This window comes from Miniopterus natalensis, chromosome 20, assembly GCF_054644295.1.
Source record: "Miniopterus natalensis isolate mMinNat1 chromosome 20, mMinNat1.hap1, whole genome shotgun sequence".
Classification (NCBI taxonomy): Eukaryota; Metazoa; Chordata; class Mammalia; order Chiroptera; family Miniopteridae; genus Miniopterus; species Miniopterus natalensis.
The window spans coordinates 26,416,410-26,436,237 of record NC_142100.1 but is presented as its reverse complement, the minus strand read 5'-3'; the positions used below and the strand labels follow the sequence as shown (position 1 = coordinate 26,436,237).

The following is a 19,828-nucleotide window of genomic DNA, read 5'->3' as shown; positions in this document are numbered from 1 at the left end:
CAGGACGTGGTCTGGAGGCAGCCTCACGTGAGCCGAGGCCACGAGAATCGGAAGCACAGGGCCTTCGGGAGGGTCTCCGGGGCTGGGCTGCAGCCTTGTGCAGGGATACGTGGCTGGCCTCTGACTTTTTGGTTTTTGTTTTGCTTTGAAAACGGGAATCTGTCGAGCATTCCGTCCCAGGCAGGCACTGTGCCAGTGTTTTCTGGGCATTTTCCTTATTTTTTCTTTTTATCTCTCATAACAGCAATGTCAGAGCGGCCCCATTACATAGGTGAGGAAATGGGCTCAGAGATGTGAAGACATTTAATGAAGGCCACACAGCTTGCAAGTGGTAGTGGTAGGATGGCAGGATTTATACTCCCCCCAGATTCAGGGACTCGGCGCAGTGGGAATGAGGGGCTCATGGGGGAGGGGACACAGGGCCAGGGAGCAGAGGGCTTTGGAAGCAGAAGCAGGAGCTGGATGCTAAGAAGGGAGGCTCAGGGCCTCTAAAACATAAAAGCAGAATGACAGTGTTTTGGGGGGACGGATGGAAAAAACCCTCCTCCCCCGTGAGGAAGGAGGGTGGGAAACTGAGGCACAGGCAGAGGCCTCAGTGCTCCACCGGGAAGCGTGTTGGAAACAGTCTTCCTGCCTCACCACTGTCCTCTTATCTCCACCTGTGCCTCTGGAGAAGGCCTCATGGGCAGGAGAGTTTCTTCAAGACATGGGGCAGGCTGGGGGCAGTCTCTGCCCCTCCCAGGGGCGGGGGCTGGGGCAGGTTAGCCAGTACAGACCCCAGGACTTGACAATGCAGGAGGGGCAATGCAGGGAGAGGGTCCCAGGTGCCACCGATTCAGCCATCTCCAGGAAGTGGCCCTGTGGGGAGCAGTTCCTGAGGCATGTTTATTAGGGCTTAAGCTCGGAGACGGAAAAGGTCCCGGGGTGGCTCCTGCCAGGTCCTCGCAGTCACAGGGATGATTGCTCCACAGTTGAATCAAGTCCTCCCTCCGTAGGAGGCATTATGCACATTCAGGCCAGTGAAGTGACTATAGAACAGTGAAGGATGCTGAGAGTTACTGTTGCATTAGGTATATAAATCTCCCTGGTATGTTTGGTATTTATGCTATCTCAAGAGGAAAAAAAAAAGGTGTTTCTGGGTGTTTTCTGTGTTTCAGCCTTTTTAGAGATTTCATGTTTCTGTTCAGACCTAGTTAACTCACTATAAACTCGCAGACTGAGGCTGGGGCTGGGCTGACATCTGCAGCGGCCTGTTTGGGGCACTTACCTTTCACAGACTGTGGTCCTGGTTGAGGTCTCATTTTCAGTTGGATTGGTAGCTCAGGGCCTTTGACAATCCCGTGTGGGTGGCGTAGATCTTTGCCACTCCCCCTCTGGGCCTCAGTTTCCACGTCTGTAAACTGGGTGAGCGACAGTCGCTGTTCAGCTGTACCGAGGTGCCCGGTCACAGTCAGTTCTCGGTAATCGTTCACAGAGGGTACAAATGTCGATTGGAGGGGGAGGTGGACAGGTGCCCCAGGAGATTTCCAAGCTCCATTCCTGATCTCCTTAGGGGCCCATCTCTGCTTGGGGAAACCCTGCAGAAAGGATTTGGGGGGAAGGAAGTGTCCTGGGGCAGGGAGAGGGAGGGGACCGGAAGCCTGTCTGTCTGGAAAAGGAGGGTGTTAGGCCTGCCCGAGGCGGGATCCCAGGCGGGGAAGCCCGCCATCCACTCCTGGCTTCCTCCAGGAAGAGAGAAGAGGCCATTCCGGATTTTCCGGTATCTGGTTGGGGAACAGGGGGAGGGGCCCCTGGCCTCCTGCCCAGCCATCTGGAGGGCCAGGCGCTGGACCAGGCTCCCTCCGGGGGACCCAGGGCCCCTGCCTCTCCAGCAGCCTCTTCTTTCCCTGCGGGAGGCTGCGGAGCCTTGGCATTGTGGGGACAGCCAGGCTAAGGCTGGGCCCATGCCAGTGACTCCACCCAGCATCCCTGGAGCCGGAGCTGCCCTGACCCACATCTCCGCCCCCACGGCCCGCCTGCTCCCGTGGCCCTGACATTTGAGGCTGGCTGAGGTCTTTCCCAGTAATTCTCCCGGCTTCCCAGGAAGCCAGTTGGTGGGGCGCCAGCTCCCCGCCACCCCTCTGGCTCAGTCCCTTCTCGCCGCCTCCTTGGCCGGCCTGCCTCCGGCCCCCCTCCCCGAGGGCACTTGGAGCCTGTGCTCCCCACACTGGAGACCTGACCGGTGTCCTGGCTGGTGGGGGCCCCTCATGGGCCCAGCGAGGCCAGCTTCCCAGGCCCGGCTGGAGACAGAAACAAAAGCAGATTTTAAGAGGTGGGGGGGAATCCCACCAAAGAGCCGCTTGCTATGTCCTCATTTTTCCTGGAAGCGGCCTCCAGCAGGACAAACAAATATATTTTCAAAGGCGCTAAAACCAGTGACTCACTCCAAGGAACGCCCTCTCTTCGCCCTTGGCCCGCCCGCCCAGCCCTTCCCACACCCCCCTGGGCTTAATTGCTCCGAGTGGGGCGGTGCCCGCCCAGCCGGGCCAGCGGAGATGGCAGGCGCCCGGGAGCTCGGCGGCCGCCCAGCCGGGAAGCCCCCCTTGGCCGGGTCTCAGGCCCACCTCTCTCTCCCCGCAGGTTCATGCAGCACCCCAAGAACTTCGGCCTGATCGCATCTTTCCTGGAGAGGAAGGTGAGTCACAGCCCGCCAGCCCGGCCGCCCCGCCCTGTGCCCTACTGGCGTCCCCTCCTTGGGGCAGCTGCTGGGCCAGGGTGAAGGGCCTCCCTCCCCACCCACGAGGCCTCTGCCCGTGAGCCCCTTGCTCTAGTCCTGTATCTGTCAGTCCTTCCCTCCTTCCCTTCTGGGAGAAGCAGCCGCAGGCCCCGCCCCCGCCTCCCGGGCCCAGGGGGCGGAGCTCCGGGCTGGGAAACCCTAGGAGGGAGCCGTGCGCTGGGCTTCCCTGGAGCCGGCGCCTGGTGCGTGGCCACCAGCGTCCTCGCCAACTGGGCACAGGTTCTGGGAGCCACGGCGTCCTAATTAAGGCTTTATAGGCAAAGTGGCGTCCTTCTAGGGGGCCGGACGGAATGACCTTTCTGGTCCCTTATGCTCACTGTGTATTTGCTGACACCTGATGCCAAGCCAGGCATGTGGCGGGCAAGTCCCCATCCCCTTCAGACACACCCTCACCTGGCACTGACTCTCGAACCCCACCTTGGCCCAGACAGCCTGGGGGCAGCGTCCCTCTCAGGCTCCCTCTTATGCCCCCCCTGAGGCTGGCAGAGCAGAGCAGTGCCCGCAGTGGCCGCAGGTGGGGGACGCTGGTGAGGGGGGCTGAATGTGGCCCTGTCAGCCTTGGGACCCTGGGGTCACAGGGCAGAGTGGGAAAGGATTCCCACGAAGGTTCACCTCCCGGGGCCGCTGTTCTGGATGTTGTAAGCGGCGTCCCCCTAAATCTCGTTTCTCAGGTGGGGCGTTCACGCCTCCCCCCAGCTTTGCAAATGCCCTTCAGACTCCAGGAGGGTGGTGGAGTGGGAGCCAGGTTACTTACCTTATAGGGCCCCAGTTGTCCCCAGGTCTGCCTTTAATGAGCTGATAACCAAAGGAGGAGGGGACTGGGCAGTGGGGAAGCGTCTCCCCACCTGAGAAACCAGCGTGGAGAAGCAAGCCCCCTAAGTAGCCTCCCCCGCGAGTTAGTGTTGTCGATGCAGTCACCAGTAGCAGCAGCAACAGTTCAAACAGGTGACAATTCTATGGTGTGTCCTCTGCTCCGGGCACCGTCCTGGGTACTTACTCACTTGGTCTTCCTGACAACTCTGGAGTATGAGCTATTAGTATCATTTCACAAATGAGAAAACTGAGACACAGGTCAGGTAGCCTGGCCAAGGTCCCGCAGCTGGGACATGGGGAGGCGGGACTTGAACCCAGGGCTCTGGCTCCTGGCTGCCCACACTATGCACCTGCTCAGTGTCCCGTCCCCCTCCCGCCCGCAGACGGTGGCTGAGTGCGTCCTCTATTACTACCTGACCAAGAAGAATGAGAACTACAAGAGCCTGGTGAGGCGGAGCTACCGGCGCCGCGGGAAGAGCCAGGTGAGAGGCGGCCCGGGCGGGGGCCTCCGGGACTGGTTCCCAGCATGCTCAGCAGCGGGCTCCCTCCCTTTGGGGGCCCCCTCCCTGGGGGCGTCTGGCCTCCCCCAGCAGCAGAGAACAGCCGGGAGGAGTGGCCACTTGGTTCTCAGCCTGGAAAATTCTAGAACTCAGCCTGGTGACCCGTGGGCCCTGGGGTTAAAGGCTGTGTTCTCAGAGCAAGGGCTGGGTTCCTGGGCTGATGGGGGCTGGTCCACAAACTTAGCATTTTAAAAATTTTAATAGTTTTGTGTGTTTGTTTTAATGCATGTTTGAAAGAAAGCTTGGCCGGTACTTCAACCTGTAATTTTTCAGACTTCGCTGCTCGGGGTGAGACTGGAGGATTATTTACTTTAGAGCAAACTCTGGCCCGGCAGCTGCTTTTGTGAATCAAGTTTTATTGGTACACGGCCACGCCCACTTATTTGCATGTTGCTGTGGCAACAGCTGTGTTTCGGAGACTTGACAGAAACCGCAAAGCCTAGAAAATCGACTCTCTGGTTCTTTGCAGAAGTCTGTCGACCTCTGAATGAAAAGAAAAAGGGTTTGGCATAAAAAGTGCTCAGGAGATGAAGGCAAAGATGACGGGGTCATGGCACAGAGCCGGAGGGGGTCATGAGGGTTTGGTGTTTGGGAGAAGAGGGAAGGGAGTGGGTCTGTCCCGCTTCCCAGGGAGCACCCAGCGGGAGGCAGCGCCAGTGCTCGGGAGCGGCGGCCTGTGGTCGGAGGGGCTTGGGCACTGCTGTGCTGGCCAGGAGCTGGTCAAGGCATGTCCTTCCCTACATGGCCTCAGGGAGCCCAGGGGAGTGTGACAAAGGCCAGCAGACTGTGCCCCCGTGGGGTCCTGGAGGGGTGAAACTGAGTCGCGGACCCTGAGACATGGCTGGCGTCCGGCGGAAGCTGTCGTGCTTTCCCCGGAGGGCCGTGAAATCGCAGAGGCTGGTCGGCACCCTCAGCAGGGCCTGGGAGCCCGTGTTTCTAACAAGTTCCCAGCCAGGGACACTCTCAGAACCTCAGCCTGCAGGAGGGCTCTGGGAATGCCCCGAGGATAAAGGAAGGGAGCAGGTGGCAGAAGGGAAACAGGCACAGTGCAGGCCCCTGGCTGCCCTGATTGGCCGTCGGGCGCTCTGGAGCTGGGATGGCCTTCGAGGTTCCCCAGGTGGGCTGAGAGGGCCCGGTCCTGGGCCACAAGCCACGGGAACCCTCCATGGTAGGGCAGCAAAGTCCTCTCTGGAAGGGGACCTGGCCAGTCTGTCTTGGACAAATCATGTGTATTTGCATATTTGCAAACTATATCTCGCAGCACTTGTGACCTTCGTGAATGCTTAACCTCAGCATATTTGCACTGGGCCCCTACATCCATTCAGGTGACACCCCGCCGTGCCACACACTCACCTTTCACCCTGTGCCAGGCAGTGTGTCCATCGTTTGTGGGCTACATCTAGAAAGTGTGGGTGGGCATAAAACTCCCTGATGAACTGCATCGGCTGTCGGGAGTGTCTGGGGTCAGGCCTCAGACCTGCGCCTCCCCTCGGCTGCCCTCCGCCCTGCCCCGAGGAGAGCAAGGCCCGTCCGAGGTCCTTGGCGCTGCTGCTCAGCCCTGTGGCCGGCTGGAGGCGGGGAGGCCTGTACGTGGACTGCTGGGATGGCTTTCTTGTTTACTGGGTGGTGCTGCCCGCTTTCTGGAAGCCTCTCCGTATTCTGACAGTGAGACTCGGGCCGTGCCATAAACCTCTGGGAGGCTGGCCCCTGCACGCCCACCCCCGCCTGAGCCGGCATGCCTGAGCCCTGGCAGGAGAGGGCTGAGCCCCCCGATCTCCTGGCTCCTGCGCACTGGGACTCAGCCTGAGTGGCTGGTGAACTTGTGGTCTGGGCCGTGGTCCGAATGTCCTCTCCTGAGGTGAATCACCAGCCGAGGCAGGGCCAGCCCCGAGCCCTGGGTGCCGGCCCAGTGGTTTATAGTTCATGATTCATGGGCGAGGGGGCCGAGCTATCTCAACCGATGGCAAAACCCGAGCCCAGGAATGCTGTGGTCAGTAGTTGGCCTAACTATGCAGACCGTCGGGGAGCCGGGGATGAGGCTGATGCCGGCCAGGCAGCAGGGCAGGTCTCAGAGGCAGTAGTGACCACGAGGCCTGGCCTCCCAGTGATGGGAGGGCCGTGCTGTGGAGGGAGCGTGTCTCCAGGGGTGAGTTGCCACTGGCTGGGTATGGAGGGGAGAGGGGGCGGCTGGGGAGCAGGGCTGGTCGGGTCTTCTCGTGGCTGCGTGGTCTGTGATCTTTTCTATCTGCAGAGCTGGGCAAAGGGCAGGAAACATCCCTCCTGAGCGCCCAGCCCCTGGCCTGCCCCTCCCAGGGCCTGAGCAGGGAAGTCCAGGGAGGGGACGCTTCCTCCCTCCAGCTCCCAGCCTGCCTGCCTCGGCTGCCAGCCCTTCCTGAGGGGCAGGCCCCGCACCCCCAGATCTCCTGCTTGTTTCTGGATTGACCTCTCTCTCTGTTTCGTTTCCCTGTCTCTTCTCTGCCTCTGTCTCTTCCATCTCCTTTCAAACCAGTGCGCGTACATTCACACACACAGGCACACACACAGGCACGCACACAGGCACGCACACAGGCACGAACACGCGCAGGCACACACACACAGGCACGCACACGCACACACACAGGCACGCACGCACACACACACACAGGCACGCACACACACAGGCACGCACACACACAGGCACGCACACGCACGCACACACACACAGGCACGCACACACACACACAGGCACGCACACGCACGCACACACACCGCACAGGCACGCACATGCACACACACACACACACAGGCACGCGCACACACACAGAGGCACACTCACGCACACAGGCGCACACACGCACACACACACACAGGCACACACAGGCACGCACATGCACACACGCACACACAGGCACGCACACACACACAGGCACGCACATGCACACACGCACACACATGCACGCACGCACACACAGGCACGCACATGCACACACGCACACACAGGCACACACACACACAGGCACGCACATGCACACACGCACACACAGGCACACACACACACAGGCACACACAGGCACGCACACGCACGCACGCACACACACACACAGGCACACACAGGCACGCACACACACACAGGCACGCACACACGCACACACACGCACACACCCCAGTCTGGATCTCTCGCTTTCCCTCATCTCCCCTCCTCTCCCTGACCCTGCTTCCCACCCCTCCCCCAGCCCCCTCCCAGCTCCCCGCTGAGGGACAGGTGACCTTGTTCCGGCTGCTACGACACTCTAGAGGCTACTGGAATAGGGACAGAGTGACCCGGGAAGGTGTGCCAGGGCAGGGCCATTCAAGCGTGGTCCACAGGGGAGGGAGGGGGCAGCCGCTGTGTAGTTAGTCCGCCCTGGTTCCCAGGGCCTGGCTGCCACCGCCCCCGACGGCTCCCGGGTGAAGTCTAGCAGGGACATGTAGCAGGCCACACGGGGCCATGTTGCCTCCAGGCTGATGGGCTGCGCTGCTCCTGGCTGAGTGCGATCTTCTTGTGTCTCATCCCACCCGGCCACCCGGACAGGGATGGGCGTCCAGCGGGGGGTGGGTCCCTCTTCCCTGGCAGCCTGGGTTGCAGGAGGCAGCGGCTTCCACTCTGCGGGGGGCAGGCCGGGCTGGGCCGGCTTGCATCTGGATTTAGGGCTCGAGCGAGCAGATGTCCCCGGCTCTCCGCCCAGTTGTGTGCTAAGTGGGAACAGGCCTATGGGAGGGAGGCTCCTCCGGGTCCCCAGGCCCCAAGACACATCCCAGGGGATGTTGTTCTCAGCAAGGCAGCTGGGGGGCGAGCCCCTGGGAGGCAGGAGAGGCTGTACCCTGGGGACCAATCAAGCTGGGCTGCTGTTTTGGGAGAAGACAAGCATGGCCTTCTTGTGGGCCGTGATGGGGAAGCAGGGAGACCACGTCAAAGGGAGAGAAAGACTCACATGAATCACATGAGTCCCGCCCAGAAAACTTGAGGCATCAGTGAGACCCCAGGGGGCGAGGGGCTGACAGACCTCGCATCCAGGCACCCCAAGCTGGGCTGCAGAGCTGGGAGATAGTCACCAGTAGCGTTCGTGTGGGGCCCACACCAGCTTGACAGCTGGCAGTGCATCCTGGGCCACGTTGGAGTCCTTGTTTCATGTCTTCCCAGTGTCACTGTTCTAGGTGATTCCATGGTGAACAGTACAAACGAGGTCCCCCAAGCTGACTCCCATATGGGAGGCGGACAGCATACAAGTAAATCAGCATGGTTGTTTCTGTGGGAGCCTGGAGGCTGCTGATGAGGGAGGGAAGCTCTAAGAGAGCTGACCCTGAAGGCTTCCTGGAGGAGGTGTCATTTCAGCTCAGAGCTGAGCGATAAGAAGGAATCGGCCAGGCAGAGTTGGGGGCTTGTCCAGCACTCAGTGCTCCAGAAGCAGGGTCCCTTGGGGATTGGAGCTGAGGTCTCTGGCTGACCATAGACCTGGTCAGGTTTTCTGCAGAGCTGTGCTGTGGTTTGGGGGGCACATTCTCAACCAAGCCCCAGGCAGGAAGCCCATCGTCAGTCCATCTGAAAAGCAAAGCGGGACCCCTGCCGTGAGTGGCGGAGTCCTTTGAGATGGTGGACTTTGGCTTCTGGCTCTTCCCCCAGGTCCCCAGGCATCACTTATTGCCAGGGACCAGGGGCCCGGGTGAGTTCTGTGGTCCAGGAACCGCAGCCTCATCCTGCCCTGGGTGCTGCCCATAAATGCAGAGTCTTAGCCTGCCCCAGCCCCACCCAATCAGACCTGTATTGTCCCAGTATCATCAGGTGGTCCAATCCAGTTTGAGCAGTGCTGGTTTGGAGCAGGGGAGGGCAAACAACTGCCCCAGGGGGAGGGGGGGCAAAGCCTGTTTTTGTTGATGAAGTTTTATTGGCACCCCCCCCCCCCGGGTTTGCTTACAGTTTGGCTGCTTTCACGCTACCAGGGTAGAGTCGAGTGGTTGTGATGGGACTGAGGAGTAATGGCCCTAAAGTGTTTACCAGCTGGGCCTCAGAAAGCGATTCCCAGCTCCTGGTCTGAAGCACCAGTTCTCACACTTGGGGGTTTAAACCCCCCAGTGCCTGCGTCTCACCCGAGATTCCCACGTGGTGGGTGTGGGCGGGCCCGTGAGAAGGACTTCCCGGAGCCCCCGGGTGCTCTGTGGGTGCAGCCCTTGGGCTGTAAGCGCCAGGGCTCTGAATTGCCCGGGAACCCAGCCCCTGCAGGTGTGCGAGCCAGGGCACTGATAGGTGATGACCTAGCTCTTCCTCCCAAGGTCAGCCCAGGTTAACGGCAGCATTTGCCAGGGGCTCTGCATGGTGCCGGGACTGCTGTGTTTTTCACCCTCCTGGTCCTCAGGACGTCAGACAGGGCAGGAGCAGATGGACAGGACTATGTATGTGCACAGATGCACAGCACAGCAAGGACACATAGTAGGCGCTCGGGAAACCCCAGCATCCTCTGAGGGGCATTCCAAGGATTTGGGAAGGGAGGCACTGAGCACCGTGCCGGGTGCAGGTGCAAACAGCTCCGTGCCAGGTGCAGGTGCAGCCCCCTGGGCTCAGCTGGTGCAGCCAGCCGGGATGCATTAGCACGGGCTGGGAGGCTGAGGCTGGGCCAGCTGCTGCCGGGGCCTCGGTGGGAGCCCCATCTGCTGGCTGTGTCGGAGGTAGACAGAGGCCTGCAAGAATGAGACCCCTAGGCGCCTGGAGACCCCACCAGCCTAGACCCAAAGGACAATGACAGGGGCTCCAGGAGGGACAGCAGGAGATGCTCCCGAGTGAAGCTGCAGCCACGGGGGTGGGGGTGGGGGGTGGTTCTTGGCACAGCTCAGCCCAGGGTGGCCTCAGGAGATGCCAAGCTCCCTGGGGTTGGAAAGCCCCCACCCTGCCTGGCCCCCGTCCTGGGTGTTGGGTTCCTAGGTGTGCCAAAGCCGGCCAGTGTGTGGCAACCATGCCAGGTGGCCCACGTGGCCAGGGAGCCCTCCTCAGTCAGCCGAGCCATCTCAGCCAAACTACGCAGAGGGGCTGGGCTGGGCTGGGGGTGGGGGGTTTTGCCAGCCGAGGTAGCTTTGTATGTTGGCGGGAATGTGTTCCTGGTACAGAGGAAAGATGGGGGGGAAGGAAGCCCTCTTCCCATCTTGTCCATTTGCTGAGGTCTCTTCCCCTGTGGTTTGAAAATCGGTGTGACTGCGTCCCTAGTACGCACCAAGTAGTGGGTTTGTTTCCACTTGGTTCAGCAGGATGGCCAGATGGTTCAGTTTGGCCGCTGCCCGCAGGGAGGGCTTTGGGGTGGCCCAGAGAACCCCTGAGCTTTGAAAGAAATCAGGCAGGACAGAAAGGAAGTCGGGCGGTGGCGCGGGAAGGAGCCGGTGGAGGCTCCCGCTTCCTCTCCCGTCTTCTGAGGCCCAGAGTGGTGGGCAGGCTGGCCCTGCCCGGTGTCCACCTCACCTGCCTGGCCTGCTTGGGAGGAGATGAAAGAAAGAGGCCCTCAGAGGAGGCTGGTTTGCCTGTGAGCGTCTTTGATCTCCCTGTAAAACGGGGAGAGCGCCCGCCCCTCCTAGGGCCCCGTGGCAGCAGGGTGGCCTCATAGACACAGCCATGTTCCACGGGCCGGGAACGTGGAGACTGAGGCTGGGAGAAGCGCCTGAGCTGTGCCCGTGATGGACAGGGCTGGGGTCAGGGGTGTACCCCAGGTTCCCCGATGCTCGCTCTGCTCTTGCCCGAGGCAGAGCGGGGCACCTCCCGCTGGCGTTCGAGGGCTGTGCTTCCCAGAAATACCTGTGCCAGACGCCAGCGCTGTGGGGTTCTCACGCTTCAGCCTCCCGCCTCCTGGCGCACGTGGAGGCTCCCGGAACACCCCTGCTTTCAAGGGGGAGGAATCCGCGCACAGAGGGGTTAAGATCTTCATTGAGGGTCACAGAGCCACCAAGTGGAGGAGGCGGCGCTTTCTACACCTCGCCCATGGCTCCTGTCCCCTGGCCCTGTGGGCTGTGGCCTGGGGGTCCCTGAGTTCTATGAACCCCCCCCCGCCTCCCCACATTCCTGCCCCCCAGTATCCTCTGCCCACCCTCTCCCTCCCCTGGCCTGCCCAGCCCCGGTGCAGGCTCACCTGCCTCACTGTCCCCCTCCTGTGCTGGCAGCAGCAGCAGCAGCAGCAGATGCCCCGGAGCAGCCAGGATGAGAAGGAGGAGAAGGAGCCCGAGAGGGAGGAGGAGAGGCCCGAGGACGACCGGGAGGAGCTGACCAAGTAAGGCCCGGGCGGGCGGGCGGGGGCCAGGACTGGGCGCCCACGTCTGCGGGGCGCCTGCGGGGGAGAGGGGAGAGAGGCGCCTGGGCTCCGTCCCTCACGGCCCCCCTTCCGGAAGCCGGCTCCTCTCCTCCCCCTCCCCCCTCCCCTCCCCCCTCCCCCCTCCCCTCCCCCGCCCCCCTCCGCCTGCTCTTTCTTTCTCAAACTCTCCGGAGACCTTGCAGACTGATAGCTCATTTGAGCGCCACTCCTGAGCTAATAAATCCAGGCAATGACTTTGGAACTCTGCCCCCTCCTCTCCTCCCCCTGGTGGGGCTCGTCTCAGGAGACGCGGGAGGGGAGGGCGCTCCGAGGAGCTGGGAAGGACTAGGTGGGCAGCCCTCACCTCTAGAATTACCTCTGTCAGCGTGAGTCCTTGCAGATCAAGGCACAGCCTCGCCTTGAGCCCCGCAGCTTCCCGTGGGCCTGCCAGGGGCGGAGGGAGCACAGCCAGCTGGAGAGTCACGCACAGAAAGGGGGTGGGAGGGGGACCAGCACTGCCTGGTGCCAGGTACCTGGAACGGGCTCAGGAAGGCGGTTTCAGAGAACATCTGGCTCCCCCCCCCCCCCCAAGACCTCCAGGGAGGAGACTGGGAGGCAGAGATGGTAACCCCAGTAAACCCCCCTGAGGCGGCTTCTGAGAAAGGCCTCGCTCTGGGTATGGAGGCCACATGCACCCCCAGGCCCCTGGCCCCACCTTCGTGAGACCTGCAGGAGACTGGCCCCTTGCTTCTCCGAGGGGCGCACCGGCCTGTTAGTGCCGCTCCCAGAGCCCGCTGGGAACATCTCCGCGGAGCCCCATGGCTCTGTGCCCCTTGCGGACAGCGGAGAGCTCCCCTCTGGGCTGTGAGACGGCCGTGCACGTAGCAGCCAGCCCGCGCTCTAGCGAGGGGATGGAGCAGCCATCCGGGTACACTGGGGGCCGGTTCCTCGTTCGGAGAGGAAAGCGGTTGAGAGCTGCGAGCTCACACCGCCCTTTCGATAAGGTGGCGTTGCAGACAGCTGCCCACCGCGCGCCCCCGTCGGGTAAGGAGGCCTGGCAGGGGGCTGCCCGCTGCGCTCAACCAGCTAAAGAAACAGGTCTCGACCTGGCCGGTGTGCTCAGTGGTTAGAGCATCGGCCCCAGCACCAAAGGGTCTTGGGTTTGGTTCCCTGTCAAGGGCACATATCTGGGTTGCAGGTTAGATTCCCGGCCCCGTTTGGGGTGCATGTGGGAGGCAACCAGTCGATGTGTCTCCCTCACATCGCCCTCCCTCCCTCCCTTCCACCTGCTCTAAAAATCAGTGGCAAAAATATCCTCAGGTGGGGATTCACAAGAAACGCAGGTCCCTTGCCCCGGCCGCCGGGTGACTCGGTCCCGCCCCCCTCTGGCCTCCAGGGAGAAGACGGACGACACCTCTGGGGAGGACAACGACGAGAAGGAGGCCGTGGCCTCCAAGGGCCGAAAAACGGCTAACAGCCAGGGGAGACGCAAGGGTCGCATCACCCGCTCCATGGCCAACGAGGCCAACAGCGAGGAGGCCGTCACTCCACAGCAGAGCGCCGAGCTGGGTGAGTCCGGGCCGGGCGGGGAGCTGGAGCACGGCCGGTCAACGCGTCCCAGCTTTAGCTGAACCCGCTGTGTGACCCGGGGCAGGTTCCTTAACCTCTCTGTGCACAGCGGTTGCCTGTAACCTTGACTCTGTGTGTGGCAGGGGCCTACAGAAGTGCTTAGGGCATGGACCATGCTCCGGGGCCCTCAGCAGCAGTGATCCCAGGGTGGAGAGAGTTCCCATAAAAACAAGTCCAGATCGCCAGCTTTGGTTTTGCTGTTAAATCAGGTCAGGCTGCACGTGGCCTCCGTTTCTGTCAGGTAGCAGCTGCTGGCGCAGAGTAGCCACCACCTCCTTTTAGAAGGACCTGAGCGCTAACTGCCCACCCCGCCCTGACCCGCGGGCGCCTGGGTTCCTGGAGCACTCAGCGCTGTGCGCTGGAGGGTTGAGTAGCAGTTCCCACGTTCAGCCACAGGGGGGCAGCCCGCGCGTGCCTGTCGTCTGCACCAGTTTGCTCTTTGGGGTCCACCCTCCTGCCTCTGTGGGGAGCCCCCACCTCTGCCCCGCGTGCTGGGGCTGAGGTCCCAGCCACCAAGATGCCTTCCCAGGGTGGGAGTTGATGTTTCCTTTGTCACAGATACCCCTCCCCCCCACAGCAAGGGTCTGTTCCAGGCGCCTGTCCCTTCTTCCCGTGGGAGGTGATTTGTACCCATTTCACAGGTGAGCCGTTTGAGGCTTAGAGAAGGGATGTTGCTTATGTAGAGTCATGGAGTTTGTTGGGACGCAAACCCAGCCCAGCTGACCACAAGTCTCGTGCAGCTCCTTCAGTCTTTGGCCAGCCACCCCTTGGTGATGGCGTGCGAAGCGGCCCAGGACAAAAGGCGTCCGTTCAGGAGTAGACTGGTGTGCCTGACTTCTGGGGAAGTTCTTCGGGACCCCAGGCCGATATTGGGCCTGCACCCAGTCTCAGACTTCACAGCCTCCCCCGGGGCCCCCGAGGGAAGGAAGGGGGAAGTTGGCCCTGGCAGCTGGGAAAGGGGAGGCTGCCCATGAGGGTAGGGCCTTCTCGCTCCTGAGCTGCTGCTTATAGTCCCCTCCTGCCAGGCTTTTCCTCCCTGATCAGCCAGCCTTTGTCAGGCACACGTTCTGTGCCCGGCCCTGTTCTGGGTGCTGAGTCCATGGAGCTGACGTCCCCCATGCCCACCCTCCTCCCCGGGGTCTTAAGTAAGAGACTTGCAGGGGAGGACCCGGCTCACGTGCCGGGGAACTCAGAGGAGAGGCTCACCCCAGGCCTCAGCAGAGACCTGGCCAGCCCTGCTCCCTCCAGGGCCAGCCATATCCCGTCTGAGAAACACAGGAAACCTCTGTACCAACGAGTCGGGGGCGAGGGGAACAATCGCCCTGCAGGGCAGGATCTCAGTCAGGGCGTCTTACCCCAGAGGACAATGGGCTACGTCTGGAAGTATTTTTTTGTGTGTTAATCTTCACTCAAGGATATTTTCCCATTGACTTTTAGAGAGAGTGGAAGGACGGGTGAGGGTTGGGGGAGAGACAGACAGACATCTATGTGAGAGAGAGACATTGATTGATTGCCTCTCGTACTCGCCCCAACCAGGGCCAGGGATTGAACCTGCCACCCAGGTACGTGCCCTTGACCGAGAATTGAGCCTGTGACCCTGCAGTGTGCGGGCCGACGCTCCAACAACTGAGCCACACTGGCCGTGTCTGAAACATTTTGGGCGGTGATGGTTGGAGTGGGGGCCTCTGCCATCTATCTAGTGGGTGGCGGCCAGGGATGCTGCTACCCCCCTGCAGGGCCCAGAACAGCCCCCTGGCAGAGAATTACCCAGCCTCCAATGAGCCCCTGCTCAGATGAGCTCCCCGCCTTCCTGAAGCCTGAGCTTCTCGTCCCTGTTTCCCCCCGATCCCCATCCTCACAAAGCCACTGTGCTCCCGGGTGGGCCACCTCCGTCCCACCAAGTGCATAAGGTAGCTGTGTTGGTCCAGGCCCTGGGCTGCCTCAGTTTCTCTGTCTATAAAATGGGGTGATTGTACCCCTTGTAGCCCAGCGGGGTGCATGGAGGCTGGGCTGGGTGCCAGGACAGCCCAGCACAGTGCCCGTAGGCCCGGGACGGAGAAGGCGTCCCTTCCTAGTGGCGCCAACATGCCGTGTCCCCTTTGCAGCCTCCATGGAGATGAACGAGAGCTCCCGCTGGACCGAGGAGGAGATGGAGACGGCCAAGAAAGGTGAGAGCATCGGCGGCCCCGACTGCCCTGCTCGCATCCGGTCCTGAGGCCGTGAGGTGGGGGGGACATTGACTCAGGGCCCGGATCGGGGGGCCGTGGTATGGTCTGGAGGTCCTGGGGGCAGGCTCTGCTGCTCGGACGTTCTCAGGTCGTCGCTTCCCCTCGGAGCCTCAGTTCTGCCCTCCAGAGCGTGGGTCTGTGTGGTCGCTTTTCAGGCTCCACGGTGCGTCCCCAGGGCGCCGTGTGACGTGTGGTTGGTGGAGGGCTCCCGTAGCGCCAGCCCACCGTGACCCTGTAGACAGCGGCGGCGGTGCACCCAGGCGCCTCGGCGGAGGTGCAGGACCACGGTGGGGTCATAAGGTCAAGCTGTCTCCGCAGGGCTGCAGGTGGCCAGCACCTGGGTGCTGGGTGCTGGGGTGCCGACCCCGCCTCCTCCCTCAGCACGTTCATTTGAGCCAGAAGAGCTGGGTCCTCCGCCTCCTGGCTTAGCGACCTGTCCTTGGGCTTCCGTTCCCCCACCGTGAAGTGGGAAGGGTGCCCCGGCTGGCTGTGAGGAACGGAGGCGGGCCCTCGCTGTTGGGCCGTGTCGGAGTTTCGCCCCCGTCCCTGGAGAGCCTCCCGCCGGCCCTCCAGCCCCCGTGCCCAGCAAGGGGCTGCCAGGTCAGCGCCGATAGGAAGGCTGACGCCGCCACTCTGTTACCTTGGCCCCAGCCCGGGGGCTTGTTCCCGTCCTTGTTTTACTGCCCAGGAGGCGGGCAGAGGCTGAGCACTGCCCGGGCCCTGGAGCTGGAGCGTGGGGAGCTCGTGCTTGGAGGGGCGGGAGCGAGCGCTCCCTGCCCTTGTCCCCGAGGCCCCGCTGCCGACATGTGGCTCCTTTGTGCCCAGACCTCCTGGGCTGTGACTCACCAGGGAACAGACAGCCTTTCTCGCGAAGGACCCGGGCAGGCTCTGGGGGCAGGCGCGTGTGGGCGTAGCTGGGCCTGGAGGCTGAGACCTGGCCCCCGGGCTGCCTGCCCGCCCCGTGCCCACCCCCCACCCCGGGGACTGCGCCCAGGGGCCTGGGTGTTTCAGACACTGAGCAGACCCCCATTCAGGGCTCCTGTCTGGGCAGCCGCACCCTCGGGCTGCTTCCTCCAGCCTCCGCCCTCCGGGGAGGCGAGTCCTGGACCCTCAGCATCATCCGGATTCAGGGGACGAGCCACCTGCCTCCTCCCGCAGGTTCGGAACCTCCCGTCGGCTGCTTGAGGGGCTCACGGGGGCCGTGGGTCTCGCTACCTCACGGCACAGGGGTGCTTTCGGCCGCCCCGAGGGGCCATGCTGTTGGTCTCTCCTCTGCGTCCACTTAGGTGGTTTCCGTGGATTTCACTGTGGGTGCAAATGTGGCTGTGTGTGTTTTCTCTCCCTTTAATTTTGGTAAAACGCACGTTAAATTTACTGTTTGCCGTGTGCCGTTGAGTGGCTTGAAAGTCCTTCGGTGTGGTGCAGCGAGCCCCACTGCCGGCTCCGGCACTCGGTCCCCCGATGGAGGTGCTGCCCCGTCAGCAGTCGCCCCCCAGCCCTGCCGGCCTCACACCTGCCTGTCTGCTTTGTGTCCCCCGGGACCTGCCTTTCTGGGCCTTCACGTGGGTGGAATCAGACAATGGGTGCCCTTCTGCGTCTGGCTTTTCTCTCAGAAGCACGCCTTCGAGGTTCAGCCGTGGGGAGGGGTCGGCGCCCGGTCCTTTTCACGGCTGCGCCCTGTCCTGCGGCGTAGATGGACCCCGCGTTACTCATTCATTGGCTGACGGACCTGCGAGTTGTTTCCACCTGTGGGGGTTGTGAACAGCACTGCTCTGAGCATCTGTGTATCGTGCATGGGTTTTTAGCCACACGTGAGGCCCTGGGGTCTCGCTGTTGGCAGTGGCGTTGCCCTGGGACCCACCTGTGGGGGGAGTAAGGGCTCCACACGCAAGTTCCAGGCCTTCTGGCTTGAGCTCCCACGGCCTCTTACTCCCTGTGGTGTCGTCTGTCGTCACGGCAGCCCCGGCCCTGCCTCTCTCCCTCCCTGTTGCCGGGGAACAGGGAGTGAGCCAAGTTGGCGGCTGCCCTCTCCCTCCCTTTGGGAAGGGCAGATCTGGGGACCGGGAGGACAGCCGGGGATGACTCACCACTGAGACAGGAGTGTGCCCCAGCGTCTCAAGGTTGGGTCCTCGGCGGCAGTGAGCTCATCCCGGTCCTGCCCACGGAGCCGGCAGCGTGAGGGCCCTGCCGAGGCGCTGCTCAGTGACATTTGTGATAATGCAGCGAGCGCCAGAGGGCCCGTCCGCCGTGAATTACAGCAATCCGCACAATTACCGCCCAGGGTGGCTGCTAATGGCTGTGTGTTCCAGGCAGTGGCGGAGGCGGGGGAGGCGGGGAGGCAGGTGCTGGCAGCCCCAGCGAGTCCTTCACGGTGGGCAGGGGTGGGGAGGCTGCGAACATTCGGTGCCTCCTGCCCAGCCCTCAGAAACCCAGGGAAGGACCCAAGAGCCAGCTGTGCACGAGGCAGATGGCACCACCATCCTTCCCAGCATTTAAATCAAACTGCCTCACAGCCTGCAGGCAGGGCTGCCCGGAGCGGAGCCGGCCCTGGTCCCTCTCGGGGAGCCCAGGGAGATGAGCGGCCAGTGTCCCTGGCTCTTGGGACTGCTGAGCCTCTCCTGAGCATCAGGGACACAGCCGCCAGCCCAGCCTGAGGGATGAGCTGCACAGGGTCCCCATCCCCGGGAGAAGCCAGACCCCAGCCTCTGCATCGCTTAGGTCTCTGACCTCAGGCAGATCAGTCAACCTCGCTGTGCCTCAGTTTTCTCATCTGTACAGTGTGAATCAGTGTCAGCCTCTGCATTCATTTCCCGGGGCTGCTGTAACGAAGCACAAACTGACATGCATTCCCTCACAGCTGTGGAGGCCGCAAGTCCAAAATCAAGGTGTCAGCCAGCCGGGCTCCCTTCGAAGCCTCCCTGGGAGGAGCCCGCCTGCCTCCTCCAGCTCTGGCGTGGCCAGCAGTCCTTGGCGTTCCTTGGCTTGGAGACATGACTCTGCCTATCTCCACGTGGCCGTCTTCCCTCTGCGTCTGTCTAAATCTCCCTCTTAGAAGGACCCTCCCATCTAGTATGGCCTCATCTCACTTGCTTATATCTCTAAGACACTTTCTCCAAATAAGGTCATGTCCACAGGTTTTTTGGGGGGGATACTGTTCACCCCAGCACAGCCCACTTGATGGGGTTTTGGTGAAAGAGAACAGAAGAGCTTAGGGCAGCAACGTCTTGGAGGTAGTGAGTTCCCCGTCACCCTTGGTAACTACGACCAGCTCCCTCACCGTGTGCCTCTGGCCTGGCCCATCCCTGTCCCGGCCTTGTTTTCCCTTGTGTCTGAAATGCAGCTGGGGTCCCATCTCCCGGGGGTGTCATAAAGGTGCGTGAGCCATAGGTGTGCAGGAGGTGCTCAGAAGTGGCAGGACCACAGTGTGGCACACACACTTTGGAGCCTGTCTTCATGGGCACAAGTCCCGGCTCTGCCCCTCTGGGTGTGTGTCCCCAAGCAGGTGGCTGCACCTCTCGGATCCTCAGCTGCACCTTGGAGAAGTGGGTGGGAGGTGAGCGACCTGCTGAGCAGGTATAAACTGACACCTGAAGAAGGTCCTAGGACACTGGGACTCACCTGGCCAGAGAGGGCTCCCCTCTGCCCTGAGGAGTGCACCTTGGGCTGGCACCCAAAGCATGAAGTAACAGTGCTAAGTAACTCGCTCCCTGGGACATTTCGATACCTGTGGGTGCGCAGGAACTGCTAAAACTTTTACGTGTGTTAAGCTGCTTTGTCCCCACCAACCTTACAAAGCAGGTGCTGTTCCTTTTTCCAGAGAAGGAAACAGAGGCCCAGAGAGGCTGTGTGAGCTGCCTCAGGTCACACAGCTGTTAAGTGGTGGAGCTGGGATTTGAACCCAGACTCTCTAGTTACAGAATGGAAATGGGGCTGGTGTGGGGACTGAATGTGTCAGCCTACGGGCCAGGCTGCTGTGAGTGAGGCAGCGAGGAGGGAAGGGCATCCTGCAGAGGGAAGAGCGCGTGCAAAGTTCCCGTGGCAGAGCATTGTGGCTGTAGGAGCCGTTGAAACCCAGAGAGTGAGGGGGAGGCGGGTAAGGAACGGGGAGGCCGTCGGGAGGGACCCTGGCCTCCCCATTGTGGGATGGCATTCGACTGTTCTGCTGAGAGCGTGGGGCGGGGGACAGGGCAGCCTCCCAGGTGGGCAGGCAGACGACTTCCCTTCCTGTGTGATGGTCGGGGCTGCCCGCCCTGAGGCTCTCACCGAGCTGGGGCTGAGCATGTGCAGGAAGCTGGCTGCCCGCCTTGGGCCCGTGCCACACCAGGCAGGGGGGGCAGGCCGGGATGCGAGGCTCTGGTTCCCCTGGGAAAGGTCAGCCTGGCCTGGCTCAGAGTCTCGACCCAGCCATTTCGGGCAGCTCCGCCCTGTCCTCAGCCCCCCTTCTCTGGTGGGCAGGGTGCCAGCTGGGGAGGGGGTGGGGAAGCCCCTAGGTCCCACTGTTCCAGACCAGGAATAGGCCCTGGCCTGGCTCCATGCTGCCAG

General features: G+C 62.1%; 1 protein-coding gene across 1 annotated transcript in view; it reads left to right on the top strand.

Annotated features, from left to right (window-relative positions):
• NCOR2 (nuclear receptor corepressor 2) overlaps positions 1-19,828 on the top strand; it is a 114,569-nt gene that overhangs the window by 45,021 nt on the left and 49,720 nt on the right. The window contains exons 13-17 of the mRNA XM_087828348.1: positions 2,620-2,674; positions 3,973-4,071; positions 11,302-11,408; positions 12,826-12,998; positions 15,164-15,226. Coding sequence (XP_087684474.1) covers positions 2,620-2,674; positions 3,973-4,071; positions 11,302-11,408; positions 12,826-12,998; positions 15,164-15,226 — 497 coding nt within the window. The remainder of the gene's footprint in view (positions 1-2,619; positions 2,675-3,972; positions 4,072-11,301; positions 11,409-12,825; positions 12,999-15,163; positions 15,227-19,828) is intronic.